Source organism: Hyperolius riggenbachi, chromosome 4 (genome assembly GCF_040937935.1).
Source record: "Hyperolius riggenbachi isolate aHypRig1 chromosome 4, aHypRig1.pri, whole genome shotgun sequence".
NCBI lineage: Eukaryota > Metazoa > Chordata > Amphibia > Anura > Hyperoliidae > Hyperolius > Hyperolius riggenbachi.
The window spans coordinates 327259289-327279029 of NC_090649.1; the positions used below are offsets into that span (position 1 = coordinate 327259289).

A 19741-nucleotide genomic window follows, 5' to 3' on the forward strand; every position below is an offset into this window, starting at 1 on the left:
GGCTACAAACAGATTTCCAAAGCCTTGAACATCCCACGGAGCACTGTTCAAGCGATCATTCAGAAATGGAAGGAGTATGTGTCAGGAACCGGCCCGCGGCACGCCTGCGTATACGGTTCCCGACTGCGGGTTTGACCAGATTAAGCGGGGAACAGCCTTATTTAAGCTACAAACAAGGCTGGAACCCCTCAAACACTTCCCACTGCCACCACTAGCGTTGCTAGACACGTTCACTCAGCTATCGAGTGCTCAATACGCAATCTGCGTTTTCGTATTTGGGTCAGCTCTGCGCTTAGGCCAAATACGAGAGCGCCACGCACACACACACACCATTGCAATCTTACACTATAGTGACGCCAAACCACTAACAGTCGTTCCGAACGATACTGTTAGCTACTCGCACTGGCGTTTCGTACGTTGGGTCAGCTGCGCGCTTTAGGCCAACGTATGACAAACGCCCCCACACACAATGCAATTACAATTTCATATGGTAGTGTTGCTCAAACATACAACTAGGCACGGACTTATACACAGCTACACTGCAGTCTCCTTTTAGGCTATGAGTGTTAGTTTAGTACGGCAGAAGTCAAGCTTATTAAATAATAATTTAATATTCCAGAAAAACATAGAACAGTGCAGAACTTAATATATACAAAAGATTACAAAAAAACAAAGTAAAAATGTTACAAGATAAAAGTTACAAAAATAAGAGGTTACAAAGATAACACACACGGATATTTGCATAAAAATAAACGGGGGAAAAAAGAACGTTACCAGCTTAGGTTAGAACGTTGTTTGACGGGAGGACGCCGTTTCGACCAGGAGTCGCGATCCTCCCTAGCTATTCGCTACCTCCGAGAGAAGATACCGGTGGCTGTCCCTGGGCCACCTTAAATAGTCCGAAGTGTCCCCTGGGGCATTTAATGTCCTGCCCCCAGGAACTAATGCAGTTTCCCCGTTTGTGACATCACCGAACGCTTGTCATAATCTTTCTTGTGATATGCAAACTTCAAAGGGGGTTCCTGTTTTAGCTTCTTGAAGTTTGGCAGGACACAATCTCACCCATTGAACTCTGCAGACATCAAAAAGCTTCCTCCACATTATTTCCTTGGTTAAAGTGTATTTTAGCACATCCATGAAAAGATTGAATTTTGGTTACAGGTAGCAGTTTGCCTGTAATCCTGTAGACAGACGCAGACAATCACACCTGGGACAGTAGATCAAAAGTGACTGCTAGTGGCTTAATGAGCTGCTTCCTTGCCTATTGAAGGTGACTGGTCATATTCACTGAAGACCTCTTTAGATGCAAATGTAGGTCTAGTGACCCACCCACACAAATACATGAACAGTCCATGAATCTAGCCTGCATCTCTACACCTTTGACATACCACAGCAGATATAAAAATGGGAAAATGAAAATATATTACTGTATTATCCTTAACAGCATCAGCACCCTAATATATCTCCACACCTCCGCCGTTAACTTGGTGCAAGGCAGATGATCTTCCCAGATTATCCTGCCAGCACCTACATTGTTGGTTCTGCTTGACGGGACAGTCCATCAGCATTCCCATGATTGCTCCCCTTCCAGATGGCACTGGCAGGTGGTTCTAACGAATCATCCTGCCAAAGCCTACATTGACGGCCTGGCCGGGTGGGGTAACCCTTTAGCATCCTCAGGAGGGTTCCCCACCTGTCAGTTAGCTCCAAGCTACACGAGTGGAAAGCTAGGTCAGGTTGCTGCAATGTGTCGTTGCCCTTGGCAACCTGACGTAACCAACCAGGGGAATGTGAGTCAGTGACAACCGTGAATTGGCGACCATAGAGACAGTGCTGCACCTGGGGAAGGGTTCCAACCGTCGCTACACGCACTTCCTCTATAGTGGCAGGAGCTATCTCTCGGTCCCTTTGGGGAACGATTATCTGTCGGTCTGCCTCCTCCACTTCGGACAGCTCAGAGGGAATAACTTCCCAGGACCCTCTCAGCCCGCCCCCCCCCCCCCACAGCTGGTGACCTGCTGGCTAGCCCCCTGAGCTCTTCCAGGCTGCTGTCAAATCGAACAGCCCCAGAGAGCTCAGTGCTGCCTGTCACACATTCCAGGAAGGCTACAGACAGAGGGGCTCCTGGGCCCTCCGGGCCAGGTTCCGAATTGGATGTGGCTGACCCAGCAACATTTGCCACTTCGGTGGACAGTCCCTCTGCTGTAGACCCGCTAGCGCTGCGGGTTACCACTGCAGCGGAGGGAGCGTCTACATTACACGTATCACAAACCACATCACCTTTGGTCTTAAAAACATCGGAAGGGGGAAGACCCGGCCTGGTGCCGTCTGCCCCTTCAGTGGACAGTCCATCTGCTGCAGCCCAGCGACCATTGCTGGTTACTCCTGCAGCCGACGGAGGGTCCACAGGACAAGCATCATTATGTAGCACAACACATATGATATCAACATTGTCCGTCTTATACATATTGACATTTATAACATCACATAAAACATCCACATTATCTGTATCATTACACACATTGCTACTCAGCACTTCACAAGTATCATCAACAGTTCCTGCATCGATCGCCTCGATAGTCCGTGCGTCATAAAGGACATCATCAGTTTCGGCATTCTCCGGATCAACAGGCCCCACTCCAGGCCTAGGCACTGGAGAATCACTAGGGCTGGCTCCTAGTATACAGTCCATAGCCCCTGGGGCCTCGCCAGCATTCCCCACTTGCACAGCATTATCACACAGTACCTTGCCAGAGTCCTGAACTTCTGCTGGGGATGCAGGCCCCACAGGGTTTGGAGTAGGCTCATACCGGGCCACTAACCGTCCCAGGTCAGTACCCAGCAAAACGTTGGTGGGGATTTTGTCGGTTACCCCAACTTCTTTCAGTCCGCTGCCGGCCCCCCAATCCAGGTGGACCAAGGCGGTGGGTATAGCTGGGGTGACACCCCCAATTCCTCTGACAGCAATCATTTTCCCAGGTATGTACTGCTCTGGGTTCACAAGCTGGGGATGTATGAGAGTCACTTCTGCTCCAGTGTCTCTCAGCCCAGTGGCAACTGTACCCCCAACCGTGACAAGCTGCAGATTCTCTGCATAGCCAGTGGCATTCCTGGTAGCACACAAAGCCGTTGGGACTTCACTGGGGTTTGAGGCCTCACTGGATTTTGGGGCCTCCCTCTTCCTCTCTGGGCAAGTCGTGCTGATATGACCCACCCTGTCACATACAAAGCATTTCCGAGTGTCAGGTTGCTTGAATCCAGGAGACAGCGGTGCTTGCCTCCTCTGGGTGCTGGGTGACACAGGTTTAGCACTCTGTTCTCCCCTCCAGCTGGGCGTAGTAGTCCTCCGGGACTCAGGTGCTCTATGGGCGGTGTAGGCATCGGCCATTTCCGCAGCCTCATCCACTGTCTTTGGTTCTCGATCCAGCACAAACAGCCGGACCTCAACAGGACAGGTGTGTAGAAACTGGTCTTTTATCATCAGCTCCTGCAGGGCATCCAAGGTTTTGACTGACAGTCCTTTTAACCACTGCTGGAAAGCAGTGCGCAGGTTGCAAGCATGATCCAGGTAACTGTCATTAGGACCTCGCTGCACTGTCCTGAAACATTTCCGATACACCTCTGGCGTGAGGTGGTATCGTGCAATGATGGCTTTCTTAATTGCCTCAAAGTCTGTTTCTTCCTCCTGGGGGAGACTCACAAACGCCTCCAGGGCCTTGCCTCTCAGCCCTGGTGTGAGGTATCTTGCCCACTGCTCACGGGGCACCCCATACTGCCGACAAGTCCTTTCAAACCCCTGTAGGAAAGTGTCTATGTCAGAGTCCTTGTCCATAGCGGGGAACTTATCCAGGGGGATTCTGTGGACTCGCTCACCTTCGCGTTTTGCGGGTCCAGCAGACCGGTTCTGCTGCTGAAGTTTAGCCAGCTCCAGCTGGTGTTGCCGTTCAGCACTTTTCCTCTCGGCCTGGAGTCGCTGGGCAGCTTGTTCCCTCTCGGCCTGGTGTCTTTCCCTCTCGGCCTGGAGTCGCTGGGTAGCTTGTTCCCTCTGGGCTTGTCGTATTTCCCTTTCTGCTTGCCGATGTTCCAGAATCAGCTTTAGGCGCAGTTCGGGCTCAGCCGAACCTAGTAGCTGTAGGTCGGCTTCCAGAGATGTCATCTCCGTGTTCGGTGGATCATCCAGGACATCGTCTCCACTCGCATCCTGTGGCGGGAGCGATTCCTCCTCTGGCGTGGCGTGAGCTGCATCCGCTGACGTTGAAGCACGGGCTCGTTCTGCCTCATCATGCTCCTCGAGCGCACGAACTAACTGCTCCTTAGTCTGGCCGCTCACCGTCTCGATGCCTTTGTGCTCACACAGGTTGAGTAGTACCTCTTTGTTTTGCCTTGCATAGCTGGATGCTTTCTGAGCCATCGTGTTGCAAAAAATAAAAATAAAAAGGGGGGAGGGGAAAGCAAACACCAAGTGTGTATCTTTGAACAAAAAAAAAACGTATATAGATTCTGCACTGAGTAGACTTCTGTAGGCTAGTTGCTTCTAGCAAGCTTCCAGCCTTTAGTACTCAGAATAGCAAGCTAAACTGCGTACTAATGTACCAAACGATGCCACCACTGCCAGCCAATTATGTCAGGAACCGGCCCGTGGCACGCCTGCGTATACGGTTCCCGACTGCGAGTTTGACCAGATTAAGCGGGGAACAGCCTTATTTAAGCTACAAACAAGGCTGGAACCCCTCAAACACTTCCCACTGCCACCACTAGCGTTGCTAGACACGTTCACTCAGCTATCGAGTGCTCAATATGCAATCTGCGTTTTCGTATTTGGGTCAGCTCTGCGCTTAGGCCAAATACGAGAGCGCCACGCACACACACACCGTTGCAATCTTACACTATAGTGACGCAAAACCACTAACAGTCGTTCCGAACGATACTGTTAGCTAAGAACAAGTTCATAAACGCTCTACCCCCGTGATAACACATACCAGTCGGTGCAGGATCTAGAGAGCCAGTCCTTTAGCACAAATCGTAGAGAAAGGATCCGCAAACCAGACTTGGCTCAGTGAAAAAATGTCCGTTCTTTATTAGAAATATCCACATGACAGAAAAATGTGCAATAAAATCACAGGATCGACTGACGCGTGTCGGGCTTACAATCTGCCCTTAATCATAGACTATGATTAAGGGCAGATTGTAAGCCCGACACGCGTCAGTCGATCCTGTGATTTTATTGCACATTTTTCTGTCATGTGGATATTTCTAATAAAGAACGGACATTTTTTCACTGAGCCAAGTCTGGTTTGCGGATCCTTTCTCTACGATACTGTTAGCTACTCGCACTGGCGTTTCGTACGTTGGGTCAGCTGCGCGCTTTAGGCCAACGTATGACAAACGCCCCCACACACAATGCAATTACAATTTCATATGGTAGTGTTGCTCAAACATACAACTAGGCACGGACTTATACACAGCTACACTGCAGTCTCCTTTTAGGCTATGAGTGTTAGTTTAGTACGGCAGAAGTCAAGCTTATTAAATAATAATTTAATATTCCAGAAAAACATAGAACAGTGCAGAACTTAATATATACAAAAGATTACAAAAAAACAAAGTAAAAATGTTACAAGATAAAAGTTACAAAAATAAGAGGTTACAAAGATAACACACACGGATATTTGCGTAAAAATAAACGGGGGAAAAAAGAACGTTACCAGCTTAGGTTAGAACGTTGTTTGACGGGAGGACGCCGTTTCGACCAGGAGTCGCGATCCTCCCTAGCTATTCGCTACCTCCGAGAGAAGATACCGGTGGCTGTCCTGGGCCACCTTAAATAGTCCGAAGTGTCCCCTGGGGCATTTAATGTCCTGCCCCCAGGAACTAATGCAGTTTCCCCGTTTGTGACATCACCGAACGCTTGTCATAATCTTTCTTGTGATATGCAAACTTCAAAGGGGGTTCCTGTTTTAGCTTCTTGAAGTTTGGCAGGACACAATCTCACCCATTGAACTCTGCAGACATCAAAAAGCTTCCTCCACATTATTTCCTTGGTTAAAGTGTATTTTAGCACATCCATGAAAAGATTGAATTTTGGTTACAGGTAGCAGTTTGCCTGTAATCCTGTAGACAGACGCAGACAATCACACCTGGGACAGTAGATCAAAAGTGACTGCTAGTGGCTTAATGAGCTGCTTCCTTGCCTATTGAAGGTGACTGGTCATATTCACTGAAGACCTGTTTAGATGCAAATGTAGGTCTAGTGACCCACCCACACAAATACATGAACAGTCCATGAATCTAGCCTGCATCTCTACACCTTTGACATACCACAGCAGATATAAAAATGGGAAAATGAAAATATATTACTGTATTATCCTTAACAGCATCAGCACCCCAATATATCTCCACAGTATGGCTGTCACAATCACTTCTGCAGCGGTTACTGCTGGCTGCAGTGGTATTGCAACCCAAGCAGTTCTGATGTCATTACATGCATTTGCTTGCATAGTTTGGTTTGCACTCAAACTAGTTGCTGATTCCATCTGCAGTCACTCTGAAGTTAATGACAGTTTAATATGCCTTTGTAAAAACAAACATTGTCTGTGGGGCTGCAATCCCTTTCTTGCAGGCTGCATAGCTTTGTCTGCCTTTTCCTGCTGTCAGCCTGTGATTGATTACCATTCACCTGTGTGGGAATCTGCATGTCTGCTCCCATTGGATGACCTCAGTATAAAGCCGCATCTACACGAGTAGATGCGGCCGCGATGCTGCTTATCAATCGAGCCGCTGATGCGGCTCGATTGATAAGATCCGACAGGACGGATCTCCGTGCCGCCGATTCCCTGCTCGATCCCCGCGAGGGGACAATGGCAGGGAATCGTGCGGGAGATAAGCGGCACCGGCGGGGACGAGCGGGGAATCGAATGCGGCGCACGCGCGGCGAGTGGGGACGCGGCGGGCACGCGGAAGAGGCGATCCGGTGGCTAATTGAGCCGCTGGATCGCTACAATGTCCCTCCGTGTAGATGGGGCTTAAAGGACTGCTTCCTGCAGTGCTCCATGGGCTATCATAGTCTCAGATTCAGTCTGTTACTCTGTCCAAGCCCCCTCCGTTTCTAGATCTCGTGTGGACTGCACTGACTCCTGCGAAGGGGTCAGTGAGTCCTTTCAGTTCTTGTTATCAGCAATTGTTACTTTGCTAGTCTTGCATCATATATTGGTTCATCACCAATATATACGCATACTAGCGCGTTTGTTATTTTCCTTGTATTCGTGTTACGTTGATACATCAGTGTTACTGATATATACGCACTCGAACTGTTTATTTCCTGTGTTCAGTCAGTTAGTTTCCAGCATGTTTTGGTAGGTTGCGCGTATTGTGATCACCCGTGCTTAGCTAGTTCAGTCCTGATCCTAGTCCTGCTCCAGTTCTTAGTCAGTGTTCCTTGCTTATGTCATATATCGGTTTATCGCCGATATATACATATGTCAGTTAGTCGTTTGTAGTTAATCGATAGCTGTAATCGTAATACGCTAGGAAATCATACCTATTGTATATTTGTGTGGATTACGTCTGCCTTCTTTGAACTCTATTTCCCGACTATCCTGTCCTGTCCTTGTGAGGCACGCCACCGCTGCAATCGCATTGGCTGCCTCATTCCAGTCTGTCTTGTCTTGGACGTTTGCTGTTACTTAAGTAGTGACTAGTTAAACAAACGTTCATTCTGTTTCCTGTCCTGATCTTTTGAGTTCTGTTTTTTGCGCCTAGCGCTACCTTGCGCTGAGCCACTATAGTGGAAGGATTTTTTGTGGCTGTTAGGATCTACGCCTGCTCTGTGCGCCATATCTCCTGTTGGAGTCAGTCTTCTCCTCCACTAAACTGGGGATATCCTGGTTTCTTGTGCTAGTGTGTGTACCTCCTTCACGTCAGAGTCCTCATTGTATGCTGACCGTGGAGGATATACCACCAAGCGTGACAATGGCACAACTGTAAACCTACCAAGACAAGGCCGTCCACCTAAACTCACAGGCTGAACAAGGAGAGCGCTGATCAGAAATGCAGTCAAGAGGCCCATGGTAACTCTGGACGAGCTGCAGAGATCTACAGCTCAGGTGGAGGAATCTGTCCATAGGACAACTATTAGTTGTGCGCTGCACAAAGTTGGCCTTTATGGAAGAGTGGCAAGAAGAAAGCCAGAAAAGAATAAGAAGTCTGGTTTGCAGTTTGCCACAAGCCATGTGGGGGACACAGCAAACATGTGGTAGAAGATGCTCTGGTCAGATGAGACCAAAATGGAACTTTTTAGGCAAAATGCAAACCGCTATGTGTGGCGGAAAACTAACACTGCCCATCACTAAGAACACACCATCCCCACTGTCAAATATGGTGGTGGCAGCATCATGCTCTGGGGGTGCTTCTCTTCAGCAGGGACAGGGAAGGTGGTCAGAGTTGATGGGAAGATGGATGGAGCCAAATACAGGGCAATCTTGGAAGAAAACCTCTTGGAGTCTGCAAAAGACTTGAGACTGGGGCGGAGGTTCACCTTCCAGCAGGACAACGACCCTAAACATAAAGCCAGGGCAACAATGGATTGGTTTAAAACAAAACATATCCATGTGTTAGAATGGCCCAGTGAAAGTCCAGATCTAAATCCAATCGAGAATCTGTGGCAAGATCTGAAAACTGCTGTTCACAATTGCTGTCCGTCTAATCTGACTGAGCTGGAGCTGTTTTGCAAATAAGAATGGGCAAGGATTTCAGTCTCTAGATGTACAAAGCTGGTAGAGACATACCCTAAAAGACTGGCAGCTGTAATTGCAGCAAAAAGTGGTTCTACAAAGTATTGACTCAGGGGGCTGAATAGTTACGCACACCCCACTTTGCAGTTATTTTTTTTTTTTTTTAATGTTTGGAATAATGTATGATTTTCGTTCTACTTCTCACGTGTACACCACTTTGTATTGGTCTTTCAAGTGGAATTCCAATCAAATTGATTCATGAAAACTTCAAGGGGGCCGATTACTTTTGCAAACCACTGTATGTAAAGAAACAACTGCAGCATACATCTGTAGAAGGCAATTTGGGTGCCAGCGGGTGGTTGGTAATTTAAAGGCACACTTGCCTGTGTAGAAAACATGCATTTTAAGGCATGTGCATTTCTGCGTTTTTTTACACGGTTCGCATTTTTGCATGCGTTTGAAGTTTGCAATTTGCATTTTTAATAATCTCCGTTTTCAACAAGAGGAAAAATACAGTATCAGATATACCTGTATTTAAAAAAAACAACTCATAAGGCAGGATGCACACTTATTAAAAGTGAACCCGAGTTGAGAGAAATATGGAGGCTGCCATATTTGTTTCCTTTTGAACAATACCAGTTGCCTGGCAGCCCTGCTGATCTATTTGCCTGCAGTAGTGTTTGAAAAACACCAGAGACAAGCATGCAGCTAATCTTGTTAGTTCTGACAATATTGTCAGAAACATCTGGTCTGCTGAATGCTTGTTCAGGGTTTATGGCTGAAAGTAATATGCTAGATACACACAATACATTTTTCTGTTAGATTTAAATGCCAGATCGATTATTCCCAACATGTCCGATTTTAATTTCGATCGATTTTCCGATCGATTTCTGTTCACTTCTATGGAAATTGGTCGGAAAATCTATCGAAATTTAGATCGGACATGTTGGAAAAAATCTGGCAGGTAAATGTAACAAAAAATTGTATTGTGTGTACCTACTATTAGAGGCAGAGGATCAGCAAGACAGCCAGGCAACTGGTATTGCTTAAAAGGAAATAAATATGGCAGCCTCCATATAACTCTCACCTTGGGTTCACTTTAAATCCCATACATTTGCTGCATAGTGGAAAATGCATGTGAAATCAGATATAATGTAGGTCTATGGGCTATACACATTAAAAAAACGAATTTGGTGTGTGTTTTCCAATGCCATTTTATGTGCGTTTTAAAAATGTGCAGCAAGTTCCTTCTTCCACATTCTGTACAAATATTGTGTGCTATTTGCATTCAATGCTTTCCTATGCCAAATCTAAAACGCATGCAAGTAAAAAAATTAGATTTGTTAATGTATTTATCGTCTTTTACAAAACACTAGTGCATACAAAGACACACATCCAAAAACCCAAACACAGAAACGTCTTAAAACTCATGCTTTTCTGTATGGACAAGTGGGCTTTCAGCCTTAGATTCCTTGCCTGCTTTGCTTGATATCGGCCATGTTTTTGGTAACTGGATGCAAAGCGATTAACAGGGACATCAGAAGTGCATAGACTGCACTGTCTGATGTTTCCATACATGCATTGTAATTCACCACAGAATCACAATGCATGGTTGCCAATAAATTCTCACAAACCATTGGGATTTTGATACATTATAATGAATGGAAATCACAAACGCATCAGCAAAAATCACCTCACAACGCAAGTGCCAAGCATGGCACACTCACCTGCATCTCCAGATGGGCTCAAGTAGGGAAGGGGCCTAAAGGATGCTATTGGTAGGTCCATGATTAATACAGGATACTTGCAAGTATCCCAATGGCTTAAAGTGAACCTCCGGACTAAAAATCTACTCAGCAGAACTGAAAAGGCTTGGTGTTTCTTTAACAGTTTCACAGCATCAGAACTTTGTTTTTCTTACCAAAGCACCATTTTTAGCTGCATTTTTAGCTAAGCTCCACCCATCAAAGAAAAAAAGCCCTGGCTTTTTTCCCCGATGCTGTGCAGATCATGATGGGATTTCCTATGTTGTTATTCACGTTGCCTAGCAACTGGGAGAGGTGCACAGGACACAGGACAGTTGGAACTGTGCATCATGCTCCCTGTCACCTCCTTTCAACCACAAAGATGGCTGCCATCATGAAATCAAACATTTGCCTGTTCTTTTAAAACAGGGTGGGTAAGAGATTATATTACCTATCTATTTTAATTAACATAACTAATATAACTTAATGACAGTATGTTTGTTTAGGCTGAAGTTCCTCTTTAATAGTGCAATTGCACTTTCAAGTCAAAAAGAGTGGCAGGGACCAGGATGGGAGGTTGCAGACTGGACTGGCAGGGGATCAGTGTGACAGACTGCAGATTGGACAGTAAAGGGACACAACAACAAACTGTGGACTGGTCTGGTAAGGACCAAGATGACAGATTCCCCAATGTAAAGGGAGGGACAAGGATGACAGACTGCAGACTGGCAGGGTCCGAGATAGCAGACTACAGGCTGAACTGGCAGACAGACCGACTAGCATGCTAGCGAGAAAGCATGGAACACACTGCAGATGAAGCAAGCAAATGCTACTGAGCACCATTTAACTATGCTTTAAGTAACCCTGGCTTTTATGCCAGTGCTGTAAGCTAAGCCAACTCCCCTTCCCCCATCCCACCTATGCTTCCATGCCTCAACCATCCCAGGGAGCGCACTGAACAGATAAGCAGATGAACAGCAGACAAGGAGCAGACAAAGGTGCAGGTTGAAGAACCTTTAGGAAACGGGAAGAGGCTGGTACCAGTAAGTATAATAGGTAGTAAAACAGTAGCCCTCTGACTTGCATCTGAAAAAAAACCCTAGTTGTTTGCATTGAACACTTTACAAGTGTGCTGTTGTTTCTCTACTCACTGGTCATTGTGGTATAGAGCACTCAAGGTTTGTTGTTCAAGCTTCTTCACCTTCTGTTCTATTTCATCTACATCTCTTGTTCTAACGGGCCTTTTCTTCATGCCAACTATCTCTGACAGTAAAACCTGTAAAAATATGTTGAAAACTAAGGAACTGTACTGAAAATATACTTTTTGATAAAGAACATTTAGATACCCCCCTAGGCCTTAGGCAACAGGTAGCACACAGCCCCAACTCCTGACAATACGGAGAGCAGTACCTGTATAAAAAAAAGTTGCAGGCATTTAATGAAATTGCAAGCCAATATGTAAAAATATAAGTGCTAAAGATGCCAAAACAAATGATCATACAAGGGATGTGATAATCACATCACGAAATGCACTTCACATAGCTAAACACAAAATCAATTAAATTATCGAAAATATTACTTAAAGTGAACCTAAAGGCAAAAAAAAAAAAATGAGATGAACTCACCTGGGGCTGCCCTCAGCCCCCTGCAGCCGATCGGTGCCCTCGCAACTCCGGTCCGATGCCTCTGGACCCGCCGGCGACGACTTCCGGTTTGGCCGTCACCGGCCGACAGGCATGGGAACGCGAGTGATTGTTCGCGTTCCCAGCCTGTATATCGCCCCCTATGCTGCTATTGCGACCTCCTGGCCGCAATAGCAGCATAGAGGGTGATATACAGGCTGGGAACGCGAACAATCACTCGCGTTCCCATGCCTGTCGGCCGGTGACGGCCAAACCGGAAGTGTTCGCCGGCGGGTCCAGAGGCATCGGAGCGGAGCTGCGAGGGCACCGATTGGCTGCAGGGGGCTGAGGGAAGCCCCAGGTGAGTTTATCTCATTTTTTTTTTGACTTTAGGTTATCTTTAAGAAATTGACAATCAATTTCACCATTCAAAAAAAGAAAAAACTGATCAGAATTTTTTTGCCATCCCTGATTGACTTATATTAAAAAAAAAAAAAAAAATTCATTTTTTGCTTGGAAATAAAAACATTTCTGTATAACCGATTGTTTTTATTGTAAAATAAATCTTTTTATTGCATAATTTAGACACAGAAGATTTATATTGCGCTTTTCTCCTGGCGGACTTAAAGGGAACCTTAACTGAGAGGGATATGGATGTTTCCTTTTAAACAATACCAGTTGCCTGGCAGCCCTGCCGATCTTTTTCTGCAGTAGGGGTTGGACCACACACCTGAAACAAGCATACAGCTAATCCAGTCTAACTTCAGAGCACCTGATCTGCATGCTTGTTGAGGGGCTGTTGCTAAAAGTATTAGAGACACAGGATCAGCAGGAGAGTCAGGCAACTGGTATTATTTTAAAAGAAAAAATCCATATGCTTCTCAGTTTAGGTTCCCTTTAAAGCGCCAGAGCTGCAGCCACTAGGACACGCTCTATAGGCAGTAGCAGTGTTAGGGTGTCTTGCCCAAGGTCCCCTACTGCATAGGTGCTTGCTTACTGCCCAGGCAGAGCCGAGATTCCCGAGATTCGAACCCTGGTCTACCTGTGTCAAGAGGCAGAGCCCTTAACCATTACACTATCCAGCAACTGACATATTCAGCTTGAATATGTCAGGACTTCTGAGATGCCAGTTAGCACATGGTAAAAATCAAGGTATCCTGTCACATTTTTTGAAATTAATGATCTGGCATAAATCCAAAAAAATGCTCTGCTCCTCCCAATGGAAAGGCATATAGATTGTTATTGGGATTGGTGTCTCAAAGGTGAGATGTGACAACGTTAAACTGATGTCATCGGACATCCTCCAGGCTGTACTGCGCAGGCGCAGTAGTTCTGCGTCTGCGCAGTACAGCCCGGAGGACGCCCGATGACCTCAGCGCGCCCGCGTGGAACGCAGAAGACCCCGTCGTTGGAGCGCAGAAGAGCCCGACCTGGCAGCCAGCCTGGCCCGGTCGGGTCGGCCACCGGAGACCACCGGTAACCTGTGGAGCGGCGGAGAGGGCACCTCCTGCCTGCCACGGGCTGGAGGAAGCCCCAGGTGGATATGGATTTTTATTTTTTTTCCCACTCCCTGAACCTTACTTTTAAGAGAAGTCTGTGTATGGCATAATAAGGCAAGCGCACACTGAGTGTGTGAATAGGGCTGGCCCTGTTTAGAGGTGTCTCACCTGGTAACAGTAGCTGGAAAAACTATTACGGGTGACCAGCATAAGTGCTTTTGTCCCTCTATACTGGTCACCCACACGGGATTTTCAATCCACTTTTGCCAGACGAGACCCTTCTTAACAGGGCTAGCCCAATCCATTCATTCACACACACACACACACAGTGTGTGCTTGCCTTATTATGTCATATACAGATTCACAGATTCCCCAAGGGAAAGACTACATAAATCCATAATAATCATCACCATTTTCATCATCTTGGACAAATGACAATTCCAAAAACAATCCACACAATGTAAAAGACTGGAAAATTCTTGTTAGCCATTTAAGAAATACCCAAACAGCTCATTGTGACCCAGAACCACCTGGAAGGCATAAAAGGCCTAAAAGAGACCATGGGAAACCACAATTGCTCACTTAAGCCCAGAGAGATCAAAAACTGATCCGTGAAAAATTCAAGAAAAAATTTGAACAACACATATGTCAGGCTTCTCTGAGGACTGGTGTTCTTTTACATTGGGGGGGTCACAACATTTTTCAAAATGTAATGGATACATCTGAAATGAAAAGCATTTCTGGTCTCTGCAAAAGTGCCCACAAATAACATTTAGGTAGGTAACCATGCCGTCCTCCCGCATGCCTCCGTTAAGCTTCAATCAGCTCCCGATATTCGTCTCAGTCGTGCCCAGTCTGACTCAGTGACATCAGCCGGGGTCTTCTGCACTGTAATAAAGGTCATTGCATAGTAACTTACATAATAACAGCAGAGTCCATAGCATATATATGTGCTATGGACTCTGCTGTTATTATGTAAGTTACTATGCAATTTATAATTTATGGATAGTCCTTCCACTGTTGTATAAGCACATTTTTATACATCTCCTCCCCTCCTCCACTGATAGCTAATTTGTCAGAACGGTGTATCACATCGCCAATGTACATGTACATGTACATATATAATTGTTTTAGTATATTCATTTATTTTGATGCATAGTACCATTATGTTTTGTATATTCTACACTACTTTGCACTTGTCCATATTATATGCAACTCATTAAGATCAGTGGCTTCTATGCACACAAAATCCTAGAGTTAACTGCAGCGCTATGCTACTTTACATGCTACCTCACATATGCATTTCGAATAACACCATTACAATCGCACCGTCGCTTTACATATGCATTTTGAATAATGCTTCAATCCATTCTATATGCATAACAACACCTTCATTCATACCCACTGACTATATTATTGCCGTTTGTTTTTATGATGCACCCCCATGTACCTGTTACAATTGCACAGTCATTTTATTTATGTGTTATGGATTCTGCTGTAATTTATTATGTAAGTTATTATGCAATTTATGATTTATGCATAGCCTTACCGCTGTTTGTAAGTCTTTCATGACATTTTTGTAGTTTTGGTGCATCTTCGGGTGCTTGTATCTAGCGTTCCTCTGGCATTCCCCTTTTCTCTTTTGTTTCCCTTCCCCAGCTCCCTCCAAAAATTGTTTGCCTGAAGAAGCGGGACTGTTACCCGTGAAACGCGTTGCACTTTTGGAGCTCATAATAAATGTTACTTTAAACTTGAAGTAACCTGCCCGTTGTCTGGCCATTTTTTCAGAAGGGAGGTGAGTCCACCCACTTCCCCCTTTTTAACAATTTTAACTAATTTTACTCTACTTGGCGCCTCTGTTGTTATACCGCATAACTGTCCCTCATAGGAGCTCACAATCTAATGTCTACCGTATTCAAGGCATGTATTTAGCTCAGTGGGGCTTTGCATTGCCTCTGTAGGCTTACATTGCAGGTGCAGCCTTGAGCGCTGTTATTTATCTGTCTGTCTGTTTAATCCCTACCGTAGTCATACGTCCATCATAGTCTAGGGCCAATTTGGGGAGGAAGCCAATGAATGTATGTATAGGCTTGTATCGCATTGAGTTGTGTGGCGTGAACAATAGCTAAGGAGGCTCGAAACGGTAGGCCATAACCACTTCAAAGCATTTTTTAATGCTGATATTTGCATTTTGTCTTTTTTTGCAATAAAGTGAATTCTGATGGAGCTGCGCCGCATTATTTTTGGAGCTTCATTCTTTTATTTACCCTTTTTTAAACAAGCATTGGATGGATAATTACCCTGTGCTGCAGTGATGAATGAATGTCGAGAAGATAGTCAACATATGAGTCATATGCATCCTAAAAAAAAAGAAGAGTTATTCACATAAAATGTAATGGAACAATGGAGCACTAATTCAGTAGGAGACCTTTGGCAAGTCTCCCTTACACTGCTACTGCCAATAGAGTGTGCCCTAGTGGCTGCTGCTCTGCTCTGGCGCTTTGAGTCCGCAAGGAGAAAAGCGCAATATAAATGTTATTTGTCTTGTCTTGTCTTGGCTATTGTAGGTGGCCATAATGCAACTGCTTAACCACTTCACCGCGCACTCCAGCCCCCCCCCCCCCCCTCGCGCGCGCTCCCATGCTCGTTATCGTCACCAATCGTTGGACGGTAGATGAATGGGAAAGCAGTTCTCATTTATTAATTTCTGTCCACGTATGAATGAATGGTCACAGGCATCAAAGAGATGCCACGATCATTTGTTTACTTCTGACTGAACTCATGCACACATTACTTCCTATTTAGCGTACTATAGAGACGCAATAGGAAGTAATGGGCGTGGACATCTCGTGGCCAAATAGTAAAATTACACCTACACACAAATGAATTTAAAAAAAGACCCACAAATACATTTTAACCCCTTCACCCCAAGGCTGTTTTTACCCTAACAGACAAGAGCGATTTTCACCTTTCAGTGCTCATCCCTTTCATTTGCCAATAGCTTAATCACTACTAATCACAATGAAATGATCTATATCTTGTTTTTTCACCACATATTGGGCTTTTTGAGGTTGATATTCGTTTTCAGTAATTACTTTATTTTCTATGCATTTTAAAGGGAAATACAAGGGAAAAAATGAAAAAATACACTATTTCTCCAATTTCATCCGCTATGGTTTTAATATAAACACTGCTACTGTACACAAATCCCACACATTTTATCTGCCTATTTGTCCTGGTTATCACAAGAGTTTTAATTATGTCCCTAGTACAAAGTATGGTGACAATATATCATTTGGAAATAGATGTGTATTTTGTTTGGGGCGTTTTTTTTTTCACTATTTTCATGTGCACGGGGATGCACGTGCACCCGCCGGAGCGCGCATGTACACAGCGGCAGCAGCACTGTCTGACTTATAAAAATGTCCTGGAGCCATTAAGAGGCTCTGGCAGGACGTTTTTTTATAAGTCACCATGTCATTAAGTGGTTAAATTGACACATTACCTCCCACACTATCCCATAATTACCCATTTGTTGTATAAAAAAATAAAATTACATAAATAGTTACCTTAGGGACTGAATTTTTTTAATATGTATGTCAAGAGGGTATATTATTATTAATTTTGAAACTATGGGCTTGTAAATAGTGATGGCCGTAAAACTGAAAAAATGCACCTTCATTTCCAAATAAAATATTGGCAATATACATTGTACTAGGGAAATATTTTAAACGTTGTAATAACCGGGACAAATGGGCAAATAAAATATGTGGGTTTTAATTACAGTAGCATGTCTTATTTTTAAACTATAATGGTCAAAAACTGAGAAATAATTTTTTCAATTTGTTTTCTTATTTTTCCTGTTAAACGCAGTTAGAATAAAATAAAATAATTTTTAGCAAAAAGTAGCCCAAAGAAAGCCTAATTGGTGGTGAAAAAAAACAAGATATAGAGTGCTTTGTTGTGAAAAGTAGCAATAAAGTTATAGACGAATGAATGGAGCGCTGCCACATGAAAATTGCTGTTTTTTTAAGGGGAAAAAACGTTGGGGGTGAAGTGGTTAAAATAGCTACAAAAATGTGAAAAGGTCTGAAAAGCTTTATTGCAAAGGACAAACATTCTACCAAAAAAGGTACACCTCAAAACTAAACATCAACCCCAAAATGGCCCATTGTTTGATTTACCACATTCACAACTTATAGTAGATTTTTAAAGTGTACCTAAGGTGAACTGATGAAAAGGATTCTTAATTACCTGGGGCTTCTTCCAACCCCCTGTAGTCTGACAGCTCTCTTGATGTGCTTCTGGGCTGATCGATGTGGTCCTTTGAAATTTGCAACCCATCTGGTTTGTGGGCCACTGCTCTGTTCCAGGCTGCGCTCCTCCTCCATTGTGCTCCCATCACATGGAGCATTCTGGCCAAGTGCAGATACAGTATTAATGAACTGCGCACGTGCAGTAGCCTGCGACTGAGCCGAGTTGCAGACTTTATAGGGCTGACAGCGGCACAACCAGGGGGACCTGAAGGACTACAAGGGGCTGGGGTAGCCCCAAGTAAAATACTTCTCCTCGGTTAATCTCAAGTACACTTTTATCCTTTGTCAAGTGTTCCTCAGGAATGGGCTGGACTCTGATATATGTTGTGATGTTATTTCCTCACTATGACTAAATAAAGGTTGTTATCAGAAATAGCTAATGTAATTCAAATATTTCAACAGGAAGCATATGATTGGCCCAGTTCCAAACGGCATACAAATTTGCATGCAAGACAGAATTATTTGCATCTCACTGACCATCTCTGCTGGCGATATATCCTCTAGCAGTGACTGACTACTGTGCTGGGAGTGAGGATTTATCCACAAGTAAAACACAATACACATGTACCTTTACTTGCATCAGTACATTCCCAAATACTGAAGAATTGTTGCAGATGTTGCCAAATGAATTGCTGAATATCTGCAGGCGGGCAAAATGAGGAGGCCTGATATGTGCAATGCTCAGAAGTTCCTACAATGATTCAAATAAATGAACAAAACAGACGGTATTAAAACGTGTAATAAAGGTCATGCACCATGATACTTCAAATTAACTGTCTTGCCTTAGCTTCTGCTCACCTTTTCAACTTCAAGGAATTTAAAAAAGTAAAGAGCATCTGTCTAATGTAAATATGGGTGCTACAATTTCTGACCTCCTAAAATGCTAATTGCCTTGCTGTAATGCTGGTCTTAGGGTGAAAATAGGGTTAATTCACAAAACCTCATCTTATAAATGATCTCCCTCTTTATTATTATCTTCAGCTACAAAATGCCTTTTCAGCACTTTGCAAGGTAAAAAGGTGTTATAGAGAAGACGAAAAACAGATTAGAATCCATATGCAAGTCGAGGTGATAAGAAGCTTGCTGCGTGCAAGTTTCTTATCACCGCATATCACTCTGGAGTAACCAGCAAATTCAACTGCAAGCTTCACCTAGGCAAAAGAGCCTCAGTCAGGTGAAAAGTACCATCATTTGTCTGATGGTTGTTTATAGGGTCATGTTGGAAATTTTTTTTTTTTTTTTTTTTGCAGTGGAGCCGTCTTTCAACACCATAGCACTGCAATCACCCTCCCGTGTATTTAGCCACACCTCTGCTCTGCTTTCCAATATCCAGCTCACCTACGTCAGGCTCCACAGGCATACCATGCTATGCCAGCCCAAGTGGTACATGATGTGGGTGTTCTCTGTAATAGGGATGAGCTTCTGAATTTTGTGGCCTTCCGATTTAGTGAGAATAGTGGTAACAAGTGAAAAAATATTTCCAAAAAGACCCTCTAGATTTTGAGAAAATTGGTTTTGAATACTTCAAAAATCTAATTTGTTTTAACCATTTAAGCCTATCTGAACAAATATTCTCGTCCAGATAGGCTGTACTTGCTCCTGCCGGCCGCGCATGCTCCCAAGCGCTCTCCAGCCGTTAGCCCAGCAATCAATGAATGGGATTATAGCTCCCATTCATTGATCGAATTCCCCCGCAGAAAAACAGACAGCCTCTTATCAGAGGCTGCGGTTTTAGGGCTGGTGCACACCAAAACCCGCTAGCAGATCCGCAAAATGCTAGCAGATTTTAAACGCTTTTTTTTATTTTTATGAGGCGTTTTGCTAGCGTTT

General features: G+C 44.5%; 1 protein-coding gene across 11 annotated transcripts in view; it reads right to left on the reverse strand.

The window, feature by feature from the left end:
• Positions 1-19741, reverse strand: part of C4H6orf118 (chromosome 4 C6orf118 homolog) — a 103049-nt gene that overhangs the window by 50663 nt on the left and 32645 nt on the right. For 8 of the 11 annotated variants that reach the window (XR_011019387.1, XR_011019388.1, XR_011019392.1 and 5 more), the window contains exons 3-5: positions 18480-18602; positions 15896-15955; positions 11626-11750 (exon numbers count right to left, since the gene is read on the reverse strand). Coding sequence is in view for 2 of the 11 variants with exons in the window: in XM_068231759.1 (XP_068087860.1) it covers positions 11626-11750; positions 15896-15955; positions 18480-18602 (308 nt within the window). In the remaining 9 variants the exon portion in view is untranslated. The remainder of the gene's footprint in view (positions 1-11625; positions 11751-15895; positions 15956-18479; positions 18603-19741) is intronic. The other 3 variants (XR_011019393.1, XR_011019391.1, XR_011019394.1) reach the window with 3 other exon arrangements.